Genomic DNA, 18810 nt, shown 5'->3' with positions numbered 1-18810 from the left:
TGCACTACATAAAAAAAAAAAAAAACGTTGCTCCTTTCCTCTCATCTTTCATCTCAATAAACTGGCAGCGTGGAGCAGCTGGAAGCTGTGTAAATTCACTTCTGGCTGTATAAAGGTCCAGGAGATCCAGAATTGACCCTCAGCAGGGCCCACCAACGCCAGCAGAGAAGTGTGTGGTCAGTGATCGCCCTTTAAAAATACACACACCCTTCTCAAGTGCACTTCCTCAGTAAAAAAGAGAAGCCACAGCTGAACGAAATTCCCGCGGCACATCGGTCTGTAACTCGGCCGTGAGTTTGGGGTGAAGGAGCTCTAGAGTTCTAGAACGCTTGCAAGAGAAATATAAAGATCAAAAATAAGACTGGGGAACACAAATAAACTTTTAATAAGTGAATTACTTGTCTACTTGCAGTTAATACTTGGTAGTTTGGTAGTTATGCTGTTGTTTTAACTTTCAGTGACTATTCCAGGGTAAAGTCTGGTCACGTTTAATGATTTATTACTAGTTAATATGCTGCAAATATGTTTATGAATGTTTATTTTATTTATGTTTAGTTTATTTAGGGTCATACATGTTCCCTAATCGAAAGTGTGTTCAATATATAATAAAATCATATTGTTTCAAACCAGCCATAATTGTTTCAGTCTCTTCAACAAATCATTTTCAGTTATTATCATTAATTTCTATGAAAAAAAAGGACTGCAGGGTTGATGAAACAGTGTCGAAAATTTCAGAGGCCACTAGATGGCGCTCTTGGATGAGAAATGATGTGAGGTTTCATTGAATTCATTGTTCAAGTCCAAACATTTCACAGCAGACAGTGCCATCTGGTGGCCACTGAAGATCAGGACAAGGTGTCGTGAAACCTCATCACTACTTAAAGCCTCTCACAAGAGACACACTTCAATCCCAGAACCAAGTGCTGTGAACAAATTTCAAACTGAAACAACGAGTAGAGCCGCTCCAAGTAGAACAGAGCCGGTTGAGATGGTTCTGGCCATTTTTTGTCTGATGTACACAACAAAGCCTGGGAAGCAAGTGAAGAGACACTGGCTGGGAATCAGAGAGGAAGAGGAGGAAAAACGAAGAGCGAGTGATTCAAGTGAAGTCAGTGTTCATTGTCCCCGCTCTGATATGTGAGCGGAGCAAACATCTGACACAGTTTCACACAGAACACAGGAACTCCTTTTCTGCTTCCCATCAGAGGTTGCTACATCAACACAGGCTCCACCACCTTCAACTCATCTGCTCTAGTCTCACTGATCCTCTTCATGATCGACCACATGCAAGAACCTCACTGGCTGTCACCCTATTCTTCCTGCTTTCTTTGGACCAGAACATCTCTCTAAACTTTCTGATCTTCTCCTGTGCATCATGGCAGATGTCACTACAGTCCAGCAAAGCTTCATTTTCACTAAGCTCTATGAAGCTGAGGTGAACAAGATGAAATGTGAAGCTGCAGCATTTAAGAAACAAACTACGGTTTTTACATCTGAGACTCTGACTGAACATCAGCTAGAACCAGAAGAAATGATGGAGCCATCACTTCACACTTCAGGGGAAACACAGTCCTTGTCAGTCAAAGCAGACAGAACTCTGTCTCCTGCGCAGACCGCTGTGTCGCCTCACAGGAATATGAGACAGAGTGCGATGACACCAGAGGTCAGAGGTCAAAGTTGTTACTCATGTAGCGTGAAGGGTGTCGAGGTGAAACTACAGGGACCACACAAATCTCATCAGATCTACTCAGTTTTCATGATATTACGATGACATTTATCTTGACACAATGCAGTATTTATACACAGTATTTCATCAGTTTCTCGCTGGTCTGTGTGAGGAGTGTGAAAGCAGAGCCTGCAGTCGTCTATTATTCATCAGCTGTCGCTCCAGCTCAACTCATCACTCACTCTGGGTTATAAACAATGACTCGCATGAGGAAGTTAGAGAAGATTATCGCCCACAAACCGCCCACGATCGACCTCGTAACCCACCTCCTTGGAGAGGAGGGGAGGAGGGGCCGGGCTGTGTGTGTGGGGTGGTGGGTGGGAGGTCCGGGGGGTTGCGAGAACAAGTCGATTCAACACAGCGACAGCAACCGGCAAAGACAAGCAAGGATGTGTCCCACTTTTCATCACGTTCCATGCATTTTTAAATCATCCCAGAGGAAGGATGCTGTTACAAGCATCTGCACACCGCCACCTTTGTCTTTTGACTATTGTTTTTTAATATAGTTTATTTGTCACTTTCAATTATTCAGAAAGTTCACCCTAAAACTTTAGTCAACAGATGTGACAAAAAGCAGTGTAGGCAGTAGGCAGCAAATAGAATTGAGAAGAGGGTCATGGTGACACCACTGGTTTAATGGTGAGGGACTTTTTCTGTCCAGCTCACTGCCAGGAAATGGATCATTAGTTTTCGTCAGCAGCCGGAAGGTTACCTGTCATGATGATTCATCATTTGTCTGCACCTCACCTACCCAAATATCACATGTCAGGTGGCTTCCGGGTGAGCTAGTGTCTTGCTTTTACACGGATAGCAGCGCTTAGTGGGGACAATATAGCTGCTTCTGCTCGAAAGGCTGCCCATGCCTCACAGAAAAACACTTTAGCTGTGCTCTGCTGCCCTCTCGTGGCTGAATGCCAGGCTTCCATTCTGTTCAGTGCCTTATGGGTGTGTCCTGCTACAGGAGACAAAGCCCCACATTCTCAATTTGGAGTCACCAATTCTGCATGTTTTTAGTCTGTGGGAGGAGAAGATATAAAACAAACTCCACACAGAAAAGACCACAGTTTACTGAACAGAACTTCACTCTGAGGCTGCAGCACTGAACACTAATCCAGCATGCAGCCTTCAAGGCAGAAAATCTCTGGTGAAATCAGGCTTGAACAGGAGGGAGAGACAGAGAAACTCTTACCGTGCAACTTCCCGCTAAACAGAGATGAGATGCATTGAGTCCACACGCCGTTCCGTCGATCACCTTCTCCGACAGCCGAACATAAAACCTGAAGCCGATGGCCCGGCAGTTCAGTTCACAGTGCTTGTTTACAGGAACTGAAAGGGACAGGATTTAAGGTCTGGTTAAATATTATATATACATTCATATGAGTAACACTTAAACTTGTTAGAACAGTAAATCCCATTTGCTTTCATTTCGTGGGAGTCAAAGTTGCATGGCTGCATGTATCAGAACCTTGTCCCAAAGCTGGAGGCGTATACGCCGCCTCACATCGGCAACTTCCCTCACCGTCTCTCAAAAGTGTTTCAGAGGATCCAGTTATTTGACAAACTTGATTCATCGACTAATGTCAAAAAACAACTCTGTATACAGTCAATTGAGTCATTGACCACACAATGTGCCGTGATGTTTGAATTCCTAATCAGGTTTGCTCACTTAATCCGCTCTGGGCATCGTTCATTCACCTGAGTTCTAATTTAATCTCTGCCACCGCATGAGCTGTCAGTCAGCTGGAGCCGCAGCACAAAGAGCAGATCTGGCAACACGCATCCGTCTGACAGGTCATTCATCAGCCGTCTTATTTCCACGACGCCACTCGCTGGGTGGGTGGAGTGGCATGTCGGGGGACGGGGGCGCTGTTTCGACCGTTGCCTGGTTTCCTCAGGTGGATGAGGTCAGTGAGTTTGCAGCGAGCGAGCATTCATCAAGAAGACAGGTGACGCACACAAGCGCTGGCATTACATCACACCAGAGAGCGTTTGCTCAGAGGTCAAGTATGTGGAGCGACATCACTGAGGGAGAACAAAGACCCATCATGATGCGTCACGTAATAACTACAGTAACTGTATACATAATAATCCACATTCATTTGGAGCCTTGAGTTTATAATCAGGTCTTCTAATGTACTGCGTTTCAAAGCTTGTGCAAAACCTCCAATAATTCTGTTGCCCCTGTTCCCAAATTGCTAAAAAAAAACTTAATAATATAATATTTATATTATAATAATAATATTTCACTTGCTTTTATTTTATTTTGCCCAGAAGCTGTTTCAAACATACTGTACAATATGCTATTGATTATGCTGTGTTTTTAATCTCAACAAAACTAACTTGTGATGAGATATTAGTTCTGCTATGTTAATCGGATGGTAATTTAGTAGTCACATTTCAACTACACAACATTTATTATTAGCATGTAAATATAATATATATTATTAAATTCAGTTTTTAATGAATGACCCGCTGCACTTTTTATCTATTTTTCTTTTTGGCATTTTAACCAATTTAATATTTTGTTTTATGGCCTTTATCAGAAATGTTAATCCTTTAAATACAAACAATTACTTTTAAGAATTATTTTTGCACTTTTCCGTTAACTCAGAGTTTATCTCAGAAACGTTCAAAATGACGCAAAGAATCGTTGTTGTTGTTGTTGTTACATTCCACAAGATGACCACTAGATGCCACTATTTCCCGTATGATGTGCAGTCTCACCTTCGTTGAAAGGCTCCCACTCGTACAGTCTCCCCATGAAGGGCTGGTTGTTGTAAGAAGAACACTGAACAGCTCTGAAGTGTTTGCTAGATGGAGAACAGGCCTGAGGACGATGACACACACACACACACACAAGTCAGTGAAGAGACAAAGACAAATCACTGAGGTCACGTTATTCCTGAAGTTCTCACATTATTCTCCTCTTATTTATTATCCTCACCGTTGACGCTCGGAGTTGTGTATCTTTTGTCTAAACAAGAAATGGCCGTGCTTCACTTTACCCGAGCACTTGTGTCATCACACACCAGCGACGATGTGCAGATGCTGTCTGTGTTTATTTTGATGACCTCACAAGACACAAGTGTCGCTCAGTTCAAAATCTTTTCCTCTGACATGGAGCAGGACCAGAGGAAGACTCACTGCAACTTGCCAAGTACCATACCTGCGCCGCAGATTCAAACTCCATGTGTCGTTCACAAGTCACTTTGATGTTCACCAAGCACATATGAATCGATTCTAGTGCTGTAGTTACAGTAATGGTCAATTAGATCATAGTCTTTCTTCCATTTTCAGGTTCATAAACAGTATAATTTATGTACGGCCAGAAATCATATCAATGTGTCTGAAGCGTTTCATAAAGCCTCTGCAGACCATGAACAAACACCTTATATTTCACTCTTGCCGTCGCTCAACTCCTTTTGTCACTTTTTATTGGGATGATTTCCATGGGTTACAGCTGGAAATCTAAGAATTTTGTTACATAAGATGTACTTTAATAAGGTTTGGGACACGTTAATGTTTGTTCATTAAATACAGAAAAAAATATAACGCAGATTAATCATATAAAACTTTCTTTCCGTACACCAACACAATGTGATGCCATCAGCAAAACATCCATGACGAAGGAGATTAAATGAGATGGAGGGAAAATTTAAGTTTAAAAACACAAAACACAAAAATGTTCTGTGTACTTCATGACTGATCACTGGAGCACTTGTATCCTGATGTCTAAGTTTAACTAGACAAATATTACATTTGTTCATCAATGCAATTAGAAGGTGATTAATTATAATATATTAATTGGCTGACAATGTGTATATTCCATTTTGTGTTGCTTGATGAAATAATAATAATAATAATAATATATTAATAAAATAAAAACAAATTGTAAATTCCACAATGTAATCCAAAAAGTGTGTGGGGAAAGTGACCTTTTTTTTTAACTAAGAGGGAAAATATTGCAAAAAATGAAGGTGCATCATTACAAACAATAATAATTTGTATTGATATAAAAATCTGTAAACAGGGAAAATGAAAATGTATATTAAAAAAAAAGATGATGTAAAGACGTGAAAAAAGAAAGTACAAAATGAAATAAAAATAAAAACGGTAAATATATCCAGTATTTAAATGTCATTCTTCACTTCATATAAGACAAATGATGAAATTAAAAACAACAGAAACACTAACTTGTCATCACACAATTTTCGATTGACCTAAGTAGTTATGGGCAGATGGAGCTTCACGAAACAGTATTGCAGGGTTGATGAAACAGTTTTCAGAGGCCACTAGATGGCGCTCTTGGTTTTGAAAGAGATGTGAGGTTTTGTTGAATTAATTAACAAACCTTTTACAGCAGACAGTGCCATCTGGTGGCCACTGAAAACCAGGACACTGTTTCATGAAACCTCATCAACCCATCACTATGAAACAGTGTCCTCATTTTCAGAGCTCGACAGGTGGAGCAGTCTGTTTACAAATGATGAGAGGTATCATTGAAATAGTGGTTTAACTCCAATAATAATAATATAGTAAACAGCGTCATCTCGTGGCCTCTGAAAATGAAATGAAGACACTGTTTCACGAGGCTTCATCAGCCGACCATTACCTAGCAGGAGCTTGGTGGTGAAAGGTAAGAGGGTTTTGACACTAGTAACAATGCGCTCGTGTCAGTTGGGTCAGACCCCACAACACGTTTGTATAACTCTCATCACTCACAAAAACAGTCTAAAAAGAGACACCATTGTGAGTCAGTCACACTTACGTTGCTGTTGCAGACTCTGTGGCGAGACTGTTCTCCGGAGCAGGCGGAAGCGGCCAGGGGGCTGTAGGGTCTCCCTGGGTATGGACGGGTTTCAGAGATTCGGTTTCCCGAGTCCTGCTCGCTCTGACTCTCCGCCTGATTGACAGAGCCCGGCTGGTAGAGGGGAGCCCAGAGGGGCTGCTGTACTCTGGCTGGTGGTTTGCCGTAGCGATGGAGGTTGTTGGGGTAGAGCGCCTTAGCTCTCAAGGCTCCCTGGACCCTGGCAGGGAATTGGTCACCCACCATAGCGCGTCGGTGGCGACCAGATCTATGACCTGGGTTGGTCTGTAGTGGAGCAACAAAAGGTGCTCTTCCATAACCGTATCTTCCTGGGATGATATGGCTGTTTCTCCTGGAGAGTGAAGCGAACGTGAGTCCTAAGTACGAATGTCACGTTGTCGCAGAAGGACTCTGTATACAGCATAGTGCTATGAAATTGTTAAACAGTGAAGACGCTTTATGGACCTCATCTTTAATTCAAATTTCTCCCTGATGAAAGTGTCCCACAGTGCCATTCATGTTGAACCCTGGAAGCTTCCTTTCCCTACAAATTCCAACTCAAACAACCTTTCATTAGTCAGTTGTCAGACCTATTTGTGTGGAGTCAGGCCCATTTAGAAAGGATGTCACAAAGCTGCCAAGCACAAGTTGAGCTTTTGACTCCGTCAATAACAGTATTTCTTTTTTCACAGGAGGGAAGTCGAATGGACGGTAGCAAAGACGACTTTCATCCAGAGCTTCTCAGCATGCAGCTCGACTCTCGGCCATTTCAAAGGCTCAGGAATGAAAGAAAAGCCACAAAATTGCTTGATATACAGTATGGCGGATTTATCTCGACTGAGATCTCACACAAAACACATGCTTGGCAATGACTTCCAATTAATGCTTCGCCCTAAATTCTTTGTCTGATCCCGGTACTTAAAAAGACTCCAGCGACGACTTTGATCTTTCTCTTTTAACTGCTACATACATAAATGTATCCAACAAACAGTTTTGCAGCAAAGTGTAGGGTTTCAGTTCTCTCTAGTGGGAACCAGAATTCAGCTTTAAGGATCTCCTCACTCCTAGCTTCACAGGGTTGCTCAGCTACTTGGGTTCAAGAGGGGGGTGGGGACACCCTGGAAAGGTTGCCAGTCCATTCCTTCTATTTATGGACAGTGGGAGGAAACAGCAGTCCAAACCTCACAGAAAGGACCCAAGTTATCCCGTGATCAAACTGAGGCCCTCCTGAAGTGTGGAGCTCTAATCGCAGCTCCATCATCAAAGGCTATCTCAGGCAGCGCTCTACCTCACTGTGCAACGTGTAAAAAATGAAAAATGTTGGGGCAAGGTTCAGGCCAAGGGGTGGTGCACCTTAAGTTTCCACTCTTGGAATAAACTTTGATGTCACTTGCTGTCTTTATACTACCTCGTGATCTCACTGTGGCAATTTTTGGGCAGCATCAGTCAAGCTCATGGTCACAGAATGTCATATATAAACCGGGTAACATCACTAGTAAGGTAGCTTTTGACTGTTACCCCATCATATCCTCATCCTCAATGGTGTGGTAGCTCACCGAGCTAATTCTGTGTAGATCATGGCACAGAATGCCGCTCTTGTTTTGGAAAAGATATGAGGTTGCATTGATTTAGTAATTCATGTCCAAGCATTCTACAGCAGACAGTGCAATCTGGTGGCCTCTGAAAATCAGGAGACTGCGTCATGAAACCTCACAGACCCATCACTCTCCGAGTTCATGCGACGCTGAAAGTAATATTTTCCTTCAACCACATCAGCACCAAAGAAATGCTCATCACTATCAGAAACAAATCTGCGGCCCAGCCTCACTGAGCATGTGTGCGAAGTACCTGTGTCCATCGCCGCGACTATTGTTGAAGGCCCCAGGCGTCTCCCTGTGAAGAGGAACTGAGGGTCGCAGCGCTGAAATAACAATTCCTGGTGGCACTGGCTGAACACTGGGTCTTCCAGGGAGGTGGTGAGGCGCGCTGTAGGCTGGTAAGCAGGGCCTGCTCTGGCCTTGGACGCCACCGCCACAGGTCCGGGAGCAGGCTGACCACGCTCCCCAAGCTCCCCAGGAGCCTCGAATGTCTCCAAACTCTGCCCCAACCCCCTGCTGGGACTCTGACCTTTGAGGAACCTGTGTAGGGGAAACCACCGGGAGACAAGAGAGGGGAAGATGTAAGACCAACGCCAAAGACTGATGGAAAACCTCTGTCAACAAGACTTTAATCCCCATAGATCACAGCCTTTCATGTCAGAGAACTCATCACCATGACTGTCCTGCACCGCTGCTCATGAAACAGCCTTCTGTTTGCGCTAATAATGCTGTGAATTGGCTGATTGCTGTCTCTCCCCATTGGCTACCTGCACCTTTCACTGTTGACTCGATCTCTTTGTGCAACTTTGCCAGAGACGTATTAGTCGCAATCACTGCTCTCTCTGTTTGAGGAGCCTGCCAGGAGGAGCCCCAAGCCAAGCCGGCTTTATCCGTGGAGTGGCGTAGAAATCCTGCTCTTTAAGGAACACTTTGTCTCCATTCCCAGCAAACTCTCTGCGCAAACCCCACGACCGGGTGAAACCTCAAGCTGCTTTTGACTCTCAGCAGATGGAAGGAGAATACAGAAGCGGCCGGGAGAGTTGGCAGGAAGCTCTTCTCCTGTCAGTCAGCCTGCATGGCCATTCATGGGGACCCGAGTCCCCCTTCACCCGACGTACAGCCTTTGTGACTCAACTCTCCGTCAGCTCTGGGGTCAGACAGAGGTCATTCAGCTGGTGACCCAGGGGAATCTCATGCAGCCTCCTCCATCCACTCCCCACCAACCAGTGTGAATAGCAGATCTGTCAGTCAGCCAAGTTCAGAAGCTCGCTGGACCTGACAGCAGACACAAGCCCACTCTGTTCACTCTCATTACAAGTTACAGATTCAGCTCTGGATATGACTTCCCTATGGGAGACATCACACTGGCTCCATACACTTGAGAAGAACACACCTTTTCTAGCACCACTTTCAAGCGTGTATAATAAGCGAGGAGGTCACATCTTAGACCACCGGGTTTCAGTAAAAACAAGAAGACAATGTCTAACAACTTTACAGCATAATAAGCACCACTTCCATCGGTATGCAGCCTCACATATTAATACTTAAAATTCCAAATGAAGAAGTGGAAAATTGCATGGTCTGTAGTGCCCCTTGGGGGGGCTGTGGAGCCATGTAGAGAAGGAAAACTACTGTACTGAAGGACATTGTTGAATTGGAGATTAAACTGTGAGTATATATCAATATATAGTAAATATTGAGTGCTGTCTGTCATAAGACAATAAATCTGTCTGCTGGACAGCGTCTTATATATCTTTTCTTTCTCTGTTAGGAATTAAAAGGGCCAAACATTGCGGTTTTTTCTTCAATAATCAAATCCTACATACTAAGAAAGTAGAATTGCATGGCAATATTTGTATTTTTCAAGTCACATCCAGTTTAATGATACAAAATAGGCACCTTGTTGACTTTGGTCGCCATCGCTGGCTGTTCTATTTGCTTTGTTTCATTCTTGAGCAACAGATGTGTGTCATCCTTGTCAGATCCAAAGCACTGCTCTTACACTTAACTCATGCTGGACATGTGAAGGGCTGAGAGCTAAACCATGGCCAGTGGAGGTCAACAATTCAACTCTGAGGGAGTATGGTGTCAAAGTGGAGGACCAAGTCCAAACATGTGCTCATTCTGTCAAATTCTGAGTCTGTATACGCATGTCAGGCAGCTGAATGAATAAACAGCCCTTTTGATAATATAAATATAATTACAATTATTGATATTTTTCAATATAAAATGTTGAAACATACTTCAATATTTTATGTTAACTGGAGAGGGTTTGTGGCAGGGCAACAGATCAGACGGTGGGTCTGATCTGTTGCCCTGCCACGAACCCCTTTTCCTAAATTAAAATGAGTAACAAACTGACTTATTTTTGTACTGAAGAATATGGACAATGATGTAAACATAGTTTGAGATATGATTTATATTTTATCTCCAGTAGATTCATTTATTCATGACCATTAATGATCTTAGAGATTTTTCACTACAACTATATATATAATAAATATAATAAAAATCCACTTAGCAAAAGCAAAAAAAATGTGAGTTGTATTTTGCTGCTGCAGCATGCACACCAGTGTCAGAGGAACATCTCAGTGCCTTCAGTGAAACCTTCCCGGGCGCTACACACACACTTCCTGAGGAAACTCTGATTGACGTGTGAGCGCCAGTCGTTTATAAATCATTACCGCCGTTTACATCTGATTGGCGCCGCACTTAGCACCAAGGGCTCGGGCCGCCAAGAGTACAAGTACAGGTCATTAGAGCAATTACCACATATTTGAAACAGGCCGAAACACAGCGGCTCACACTATAATTGACTTGTACTTAATTGGGGGGGGGGGCTCCGCCACGGGCACATTAAACAGTTTAACACCTTTTAAAAGTGAAAAAAAAAATCTAGAGAAGTAAAGGTTAAAATCCTTTTATTCTTTTAATTTCATTTCATTTTGTGTGTGTTGTTAAATGAACTTTAATAATGTGTATTGGATAGTTGGAGTCAAACCTAACTGGTGTCAATCACAAGAGCAAACACAGTGTGGAAATATATATAGAATTCTGAGTATGCATATTTATAATACTGTATACTGTTCATACAGTATTATGTATTTATGTGTATACTGTTTAATTAAAAATCTTAACGGCTTAGGCATGAAAACATGAGTATATAATTCTGAGTACACACACACACACACACACACACACACACACACACACACACACACACACACACACACACACACACACACACACACACACACATATCTATGTCTTCATTAAATCAAGTCAGTCTGAAACAATGAAGATGTGAGTAAAGCATGAGGCCAAGTTGAACTTGTCAGAATTCGAAACCAGACAGTTTATTACCACTATAACACAGAAATCCCTTCCCTTTCAAAGGCACTACACAGATGACATCTCTCCTGCTCCATGTGGAGACAGCAGTCTTTGCCAAGAGTAACAGTGAAACCCGAGCGGTAAAATAGCATCATCAAATTCCTCTGGATGTTCAGGGAGGTCTGTTAGCGTCTCAACTGAAATCCCTAAAAAAAAAAAAGTCAGCTCACCTTCCTGTGGTCTGCGGTGTGTTGGCAGTTCTGGGGGTCCAACCAGAGCAGCAGCAGAACCAAGACTCTGCAGACAGGATAACATGGCTCACTAGACATTCGACACTAAAGAGAGATTTAAAATGTACCTGACAGTGCAGAGACAGGCTCCCTGCATCGCTGCTGGACACGAGCAACTCTTCAGACAGAAACAAAAAGGCAGTCTTATGAACATGCTTTTCTTAGTGACAGTTAGATGAAGCTCAGTCAAGTACAGCAATACTCTATGTACAGGGCTTCGCCTCCAACTATCCATCACACGTCCTGGTCTTCAGCCAAGACTTTGAAGATCCATGAAGCTGACAGTCGGTGATGCAGCTCCAACGTGGCACTGATCTGTCAGTGTGCGGCAATTAGCATGACTAAATACAGCGTTGTCTTGGATACATGAAGAAAAATAACAGCATTGATGAGACGCTAATGTGAAAAGGACATTAGCTGTGAAGCACAGGGTAAACCTAGCAGCCAGAAGCTGCGGGAGACAGTTGATGCAGACATTTGGGGAGGATGGAGAGGAGAGTATTTCATTTATCCAGTCGCCCCGATTGTATGTATTAACCTTATTTATTTATTTATTTATTATTTTCAATAGAAGCAGTTGATTTCCTGTCCTGTGTCAGGCATGCAGGGCAGCAATAACATTTCCATAGGGGCCAAATTATCTGCTGATGTGAGGAGACATCAACTCAAGAAACAAAATTAAACTTTATGAGGAGGAAACTTAAATAAATACTGAAGTCACGAGGAGAAAATTCAACAGTAATTATTTCATGAAAATCAGTTATTAAAATACATTTACATTTGAATACAAGTAAAGATTTTCTATTTAAGTTGTAAATATCTTGGTGAAACTGTTTTTTTTTTTTAATTAAGACTCAAAAATATTGTAAATGTGAAGAATTAAATATAAAGTAAAAGAAAAGAGGCATCATTTTGAAAGTAATTTATTTACTTTTCTTCAAGATCATTGGAAAATATCTCAAGATGATTTCAGGGCGACTCTCCATGGGCCACCAAAATAAAAACAAAGGGCCACATTGCCAAGGTCTTTCTGGCCCACTGTGGACTGTGTGTGACCTCCTCATGCTTTGGAAACCTCCAATAAAAAGTGGACGCGCTCAACTCCAAGTCTCTGAAAGATGGCAAAACTACCACGAACCCCCATGTTATGTTTATAGTTCGCAAGACAACCTATATTAACAGAAGGTCAGGGTTTTTCTGGGAGCAGCAGTTTATCTTAAAACGGTGTCACTTCTAACTCTTTATGAACTTTTTATTTGACATGTACGCTCTTGCCTTTCCAGTCTACAAGTGAAACGTTGATTCACTCCAGCGAACCACGGATGTTTCCAAGTGTCTAGTACCTTACTGTGTGTTGTAAAACAGGCATTAACCTTGATTTACCTGATCATCACTTATTCCCAGTCATCCCTCTCACAGAAGAATTCCAAAGAAAATTACTGCATCTGCCTGGAAGTCTCATCCCACCTTGACAAGCCCAGATAACCTCCAAAGACAGGTGACCTGGACGCTCTCTGACAGCAGCAAACTCACCGTCTTTTACTGAGCAGACAAGCTTCATTCAACCTTATTAAGTCCAGTCACTTATAAATATAAAAAAAGCTGACATGACTGCAAAGCGACCTGCACATACAGACACGTTTTCCATGACAACAAAGCAACATATCACCTTCCACAGCTGCTGTTAAATTTGGCTCACTATGGCAGCTCTTTTTCCAGAAACCACGGGCTTTAAAGCAAGATTTAAAAAAGCACTTGACCACTGACTTGAACTCTGACCCCAGCCTCCTAATGAGGGGGACCCCCGCTAGCCGACAAGAAGACAGAAGCGACCGCATACTGCCGTCTTCACACCTCGCCTTAAGTAGATCAGACGGCAAACTTGTGTTCAGGGCAGGCAGAGCTGACTGGAAGAGGATATTTACCTGTGTTTGTGGCAGGTTTTAGTTCGCTGACTGACCTCTGTAAACCCACTTTCCTACACTGCGGGGTCGCTTCCACGCGCAGGTATCCACATGGTCCAATCCAGGTGGCAATGCTCCGTCCGCTCCCGCGCCTGGAATCCACCCGTCAAGTATCCAGGAGTGTGAGTCATGCCGCGGGTCAGTAGCGGGTCCGAGACCGGGTCATCCTGCTGGATCTGCTTCCAAGCACAAAGAAAGTGACTGACAGTCGAGCGCCAACAGTTGATAGGAGTAAATCCCGTCCGCGCCCCCTGCTGGTCAACAGGGAAGGTGCAAGTCCACGCCTCCTCCATAATTCATTCTCATTCCCTGATTCATTTTACGAACGAATATCAGACCGTGAATTAAAGCTTTTACGTGCGCTTAATAGCACTGGTATGTTTTAAAATATATTTTTATTGTCAACAGTTGCACAACAAACAAAGTTTTCATGATTTGGACAGGGGTCGAGGTATTGTTGTGTGTGTGAAGGTCATGTGATCGATCCAGTTTGAGGCAACTGAGTGAACCTCTTTTGTGTAGATGTTCAGGTGCTTTCTGAGGTTCCTCTCACTGTCCATATATACACACAGTTACAATTGATGGCTGTCAATAGCCTGTCAATAATTGGCCTGGATTTTATAACTCTTGGTAGCAGTCAAATACCTCCCCAGGACACAAAACATTATCGTGCAACTCACCTTTTGCAGCTTGGATGGAGAAGAAATAGTTGCACTGGTCAGAACCCATTAAAAGTGGAAACAATAGTCTGCATTGGCCTTGCAGTTGGAAGCGCTGACAGCACTCTAAAAGTTGTTTTAACGGACTGAATCAATTGCATTCATATCTCAAAAAGTACATGGAAATTGGCCGATAAACACGCTGTAATTTAAAGCCTGAAGTTCGGAATTAATATGAAATATTTACTAAAATAATGGCGAGCCTCTCGACAATTCTACCAAACACAAGCTTTGATTCTTCTTTTCTTTATTCAGGCAGGTGATTTTAATAGTTGATTTAGCTAACAAAGTGAAGTGCACTAAAAGTCCCAAAAATGAGGAAAGATAAATAAAGGATAAAGAAAATGAAAGAGGACACATCAAAACTCTTTTAAATTGTGGAACACATATTAACTATTAATAGGCTAATAGCTGGCTCATTCATTGATTATAATCAGTAATTATGGTGTTGTTTACAGTGAACTATTGTGAACATTCCTGGGCAAAATAGTATTTCATAATTAATTACAGGCTAATATCTTAATAGATGAATAATTAGTTTAAAAAGCAATACATTAAATTTAAAAAATGTGTATCACTAGTTGAAAATATAATGCTTTCATAATCATCTTGCTTTTTTTTAAACCATGTTCATTTCAATCTTTTCATATCCAGAGTAAATGTATGCATTTTAAAATCTTGATAGAGTTCAATAGAATAAATGTGACTTGCTTAACATCTTCAAAACAACGACTCCATTTAGCTGTGCTACAGTGACATGTTAGCGTACACATCCCAGCAGGGGAGCCCATCCTGATCTCCTCGCCCCCGTTGCCCTCATTTGCCTTTAACCCCAAAGTTTTTAAGTCCCTCATAGGTGAAGGAGTCACCAATTAAAGTTGTGTTTTCGAACTGCTGTTCCAGATGAACAACCCTTTTACCTTTTCTTCAGGGTTGTATGTCGTGGCTGGACCAAAGGCAATATCTTCTTGTCCTTACTTGGTGGGACGCCACAGTCATATATGAAATGTACAGTTGTAAAGTAATTCAGCCATTCATTTTGACCATGAAGTCAAAGTTCACTGAGGTGGTGAAGGTAAAAAATACCTAAAGAATATGAAACTACCACCTGACATGTTATTTTCATTAAAAAAAACAATGATAATGATAAAGAAAAAGTTGCCAGAACACTGCTAGTTTGCTTGGCTATCGATTGCGTATGCTAATGTATTTAAAGTGTAGCCGTTCCCATGTGTGTGCGGTGTATCCCTGTTGGAAACGCTGGCATGAATTTCCACTCAGGAAATAAGATTTCCCAATTAGTGCACAGCCATTATTCACTTAAACCTCATCTAACCGTGTTAACAGCCCTTTAAATTTGACTCCGTTGATGTCCACGTGTGACTCCCCGTCCTCCTCCAAGACTCTCTCCTGTGAAGCCTGATTAAATGAGGGTTAAAAAGTTCACAGCGGGATGGTTTTAGTGAGGAGATCAGCAACAGGTGGGGAGGATACGGAGAAGCTTTTACGCCTTCAGGGACATTCCACGCAGAGTTCACACCACCCAGAGGACGCTCAGTGATTTCCTGACCTCCAAACACTCAACAGGGCAGATCATACTCACACACACCTCTCACAGGAGACCAGTAGCACATGAGGTGGTGATGATCTTCGAGGAAATAACCGGAAATGTGCTCAGTAAACCTGAAGCTCTTGAGACACGTGATTTGCTCGTGTGGCAGGCGGAGTGCTCGCAGCTACGTATATAAATCTACAGGTCTCGTCAATCACGTTCCACGCCTCACACTGATAGAGCTGGGAGACATTTCTAGAAAAGACAAGAACGCACAGATGCTGTGTGTTAATACAGAATATTTTAATACTAAGTATAATACAGAAAATCTGTGTTAAACCGAGAAAGGTCCTTGTTGTTACGGTGAAAGAGAACAATGCATCAATCAAGATTTAAGACACAGGAAAGTCATTCAAGTCTGAAACAAAAAGCCATCATGGTCATTCCTAGCTGAAGATTGTAAAGAGTGTTGTTTTGTTTTAAAGTGCAATGGAAGCCCCACAGGGTCAACAATACACTGTTAGCTCTGACCTTCATCAAGTGTGACGGCTCTGAGGACTAGTGAGACTCTACATTCGAACTTGACGCCGGCTTGGTCAGGCTTTCCACAGACATCTTGTTTCCGTCCGTCTTTGGAGAGCGCTTCCCTGACGTTTGGGAGAGACGCAATTCTTTGCCAAAGATAAATAAAAATGCTGTTTAAAGATGATGGTGTGTTGTTAATGTTCACACGAGTGTAGTGGCAACGGTGGGAAAGAGTGTCTGTGTGTGTAGAAGGTCTTCGAGAAAACCTTTGGTCCTCATCACTTGGTCTCAGAGATCTTGGCAAGGCTGGCTTGGCGGAAGGCGGCTCTGTCTCTCATCTCCAGCACACAGTCCTTCACCATCTCGGCAAACATGGAAGGCCAGAGGTCGTGAAGAGCCTCGCCCTTGAGATTTGTGTCTGATGCCCTTTGGACCAACTCCTGGAGGTACTGCTGCACCATGGCAGCGCGTTCTGACGCCTCGACTGAGCCCTCCTGCGGAGAAAGACGTGACCATCATTGTCTAACACGCCGCTGCTTCCAGCTCATTCTATATTTCTGCCATCACAGATAACGCCTTGCATCACAGCGTCACTCAAATGAGTTGCAACTGAAGCAAAGGTTTCTGCCTCAAACAACAAACCAACTTTCCTTTCTATTTTGAAGACCTTTATTTGACCTCTGTCTGTCTGACTCCATCTTTCAGTCAACCCATTTTTAATTCTTAATTAATAAGCCTGCAAGCGACTTTCTGCTGACTCATCTGCTAATCTATGACTGTGGGCGAATGAAAATGAGGACAGGGACAGATGGGACATGGTAAACAAAGAGGGCACTGGAAGAGGGAGAGGGGCGCACATGTTTAAAACACTTCTATCGGAACTATGTCGACATCTTCCAATGTATTGAGCAAGGAACTTTATAATAATGGGTCAAGAACTTAAAGTCAAGTTATCGTTAAACCGGACTGAATACATAGCTGATACCCTGCTGCTAAATGATCTCAGACTGTCACTAAATGTGGCCACATATATTGTTCCTTTTCCCAATTTAAAAATGTAAAATCCCCCCTGGCCTCAAGCAGATATCACACCCGGTCACGTGACCGACACTGCTTAAAATCGAATCACTGCAATTATTCATGTTCCAATCATCTACCAAATGTGGATTTACCAACATGTTTGGGCCTCTTCTGCACGTCTACATTGTGCTATATGAACGTCGTATAGCTACTGCCACCTGCTGTCCGATTGACCTTATTGTATTCAGAATATTGTAAACCCTAAGTATATCGATAAAATACATGCCGGGCAATAATATAAGTCAAAGTTTTTCTTGCTACAAATATCAATGGAATGGAATAGTGACATAATGTCATTTGCACCACAAGTAGTAACAACAAAATTACATTTGAGAACTAGTGACGACAGTCACTCATTTATTTGAATCCATATCTCAGTGTGTACTCCCTGGTTCTGTCAGCATACTTGTACTTGTACTCACACTTGTGGAGAGTCTTTTTTTTCTGTCAAACCTTTGGAAACACAATTATGAATAAAAACATGTTAAAAATATGGAAAGACTACTTTAATTAATGCTATATTTTAAGAGTGATAATAGTCTGAAACCTATTTTGCATCATGATTGTCATTTTCTTTTCTCACTTTCTTCTTTGTTTACTCTTTCTTTTAGCATGAATGATGAAATAAGTTTAGATGATCTCTTCTGCATTGGTGGACTAAGTACAGCCTCCTGTTGTCGTGACGTTTTTTTAAAGGTAAGCCCCAAATCGCTCCATTGACAATGAATGAAAGGGGCTGTTTGCATTGACGGTCGTATCAGTTTCACATTCCACGCCGGTCGTATCTGATCTGATGGTCTCATGTTCTAGATGAGGTGACTCTCAAAAAACAAATCCCCATCTAAACATCTGAAATGAGAGCTGCCGAAGACGGCTGTGCGGCTAACCTCTGGACTGTCTGTGCTACAGTCTCGACTCGGGTAGTTGAAGAGAGCTCGGCTCAGTCCGTCTCCCAGGAGCTTCCCATTGTCCCGTAGCTCCTCTGGACTCAGCCCAGGCCGCCGTCCACGCCCCTCCAAGAGGAATTGTAGCTGTCGCTTCCTTCAGGGTGAAAAGGGAGAACAGATCAATGCGAGGAGTTAAGAGACATGGCGACAACAACTCAGGACATCGGAGGTCATGAGGGTCTGTAATGTGACCTCCTTCTTTCTGCACTTTGTACAGATCACTTTTCAACATGAGTCAAACCATTTAAGAGATTTGAAAGGCAGTAGAC

The 18810-nt window shown here is 42.6% G+C and overlaps 2 protein-coding genes across 10 annotated transcripts in view; both read right to left on the bottom strand.

Annotated features, from left to right (window-relative positions):
- LOC128758955 (thrombospondin type-1 domain-containing protein 4-like) overlaps nucleotides 1-13896 on the bottom strand; it is a 47354-nt gene extending 33458 nt beyond the window's left edge. Inside the window, exons 1-7 of the mRNA XM_053865476.1 lie at nucleotides 13680-13896; nucleotides 11823-11872; nucleotides 11695-11761; nucleotides 8382-8671; nucleotides 6495-6885; nucleotides 4451-4553; nucleotides 2916-3052 (exon numbers count right to left, since the gene is read on the bottom strand). Of these exons, the coding sequence (XP_053721451.1) occupies nucleotides 2916-3052; nucleotides 4451-4553; nucleotides 6495-6885; nucleotides 8382-8671; nucleotides 11695-11761; nucleotides 11823-11851 (1017 nt within the window). The 5' untranslated portion in view covers nucleotides 11852-11872; nucleotides 13680-13896. The remainder of the gene's footprint in view (nucleotides 1-2915; nucleotides 3053-4450; nucleotides 4554-6494; nucleotides 6886-8381; nucleotides 8672-11694; nucleotides 11762-11822; nucleotides 11873-13679) is intronic.
- Nucleotides 13897-16228: 2332 nt separating this feature from the next.
- Nucleotides 16229-18810, bottom strand: part of LOC128759527 (leucine-rich repeat-containing protein 49) — a 29617-nt gene continuing 27035 nt past the window's right edge. For 2 of the 9 annotated variants that reach the window (XM_053866542.1, XM_053866543.1), the window contains exons 17-18: nucleotides 18482-18635; nucleotides 16229-17008 (exon numbers count right to left, since the gene is read on the bottom strand). In XM_053866542.1, coding sequence (XP_053722517.1) covers nucleotides 16793-17008; nucleotides 18482-18635 — 370 coding nt within the window. In that variant the 3' untranslated portion in view covers nucleotides 16229-16792. The remainder of the gene's footprint in view (nucleotides 17009-18481; nucleotides 18636-18810) is intronic. The other 7 variants (XM_053866547.1, XM_053866548.1, XM_053866544.1 and 4 more) reach the window with 6 other exon arrangements.

The sequence above is a fragment of the Synchiropus splendidus genome, chromosome 5, assembly GCF_027744825.2.
Source record: "Synchiropus splendidus isolate RoL2022-P1 chromosome 5, RoL_Sspl_1.0, whole genome shotgun sequence".
In the NCBI taxonomy this organism is placed as follows: Eukaryota; Metazoa; Chordata; class Actinopteri; order Syngnathiformes; family Callionymidae; genus Synchiropus; species Synchiropus splendidus.
Note: the sequence above shows the minus strand (reverse complement) of the source record. Positions and strands in the feature narration are given on the sequence as shown.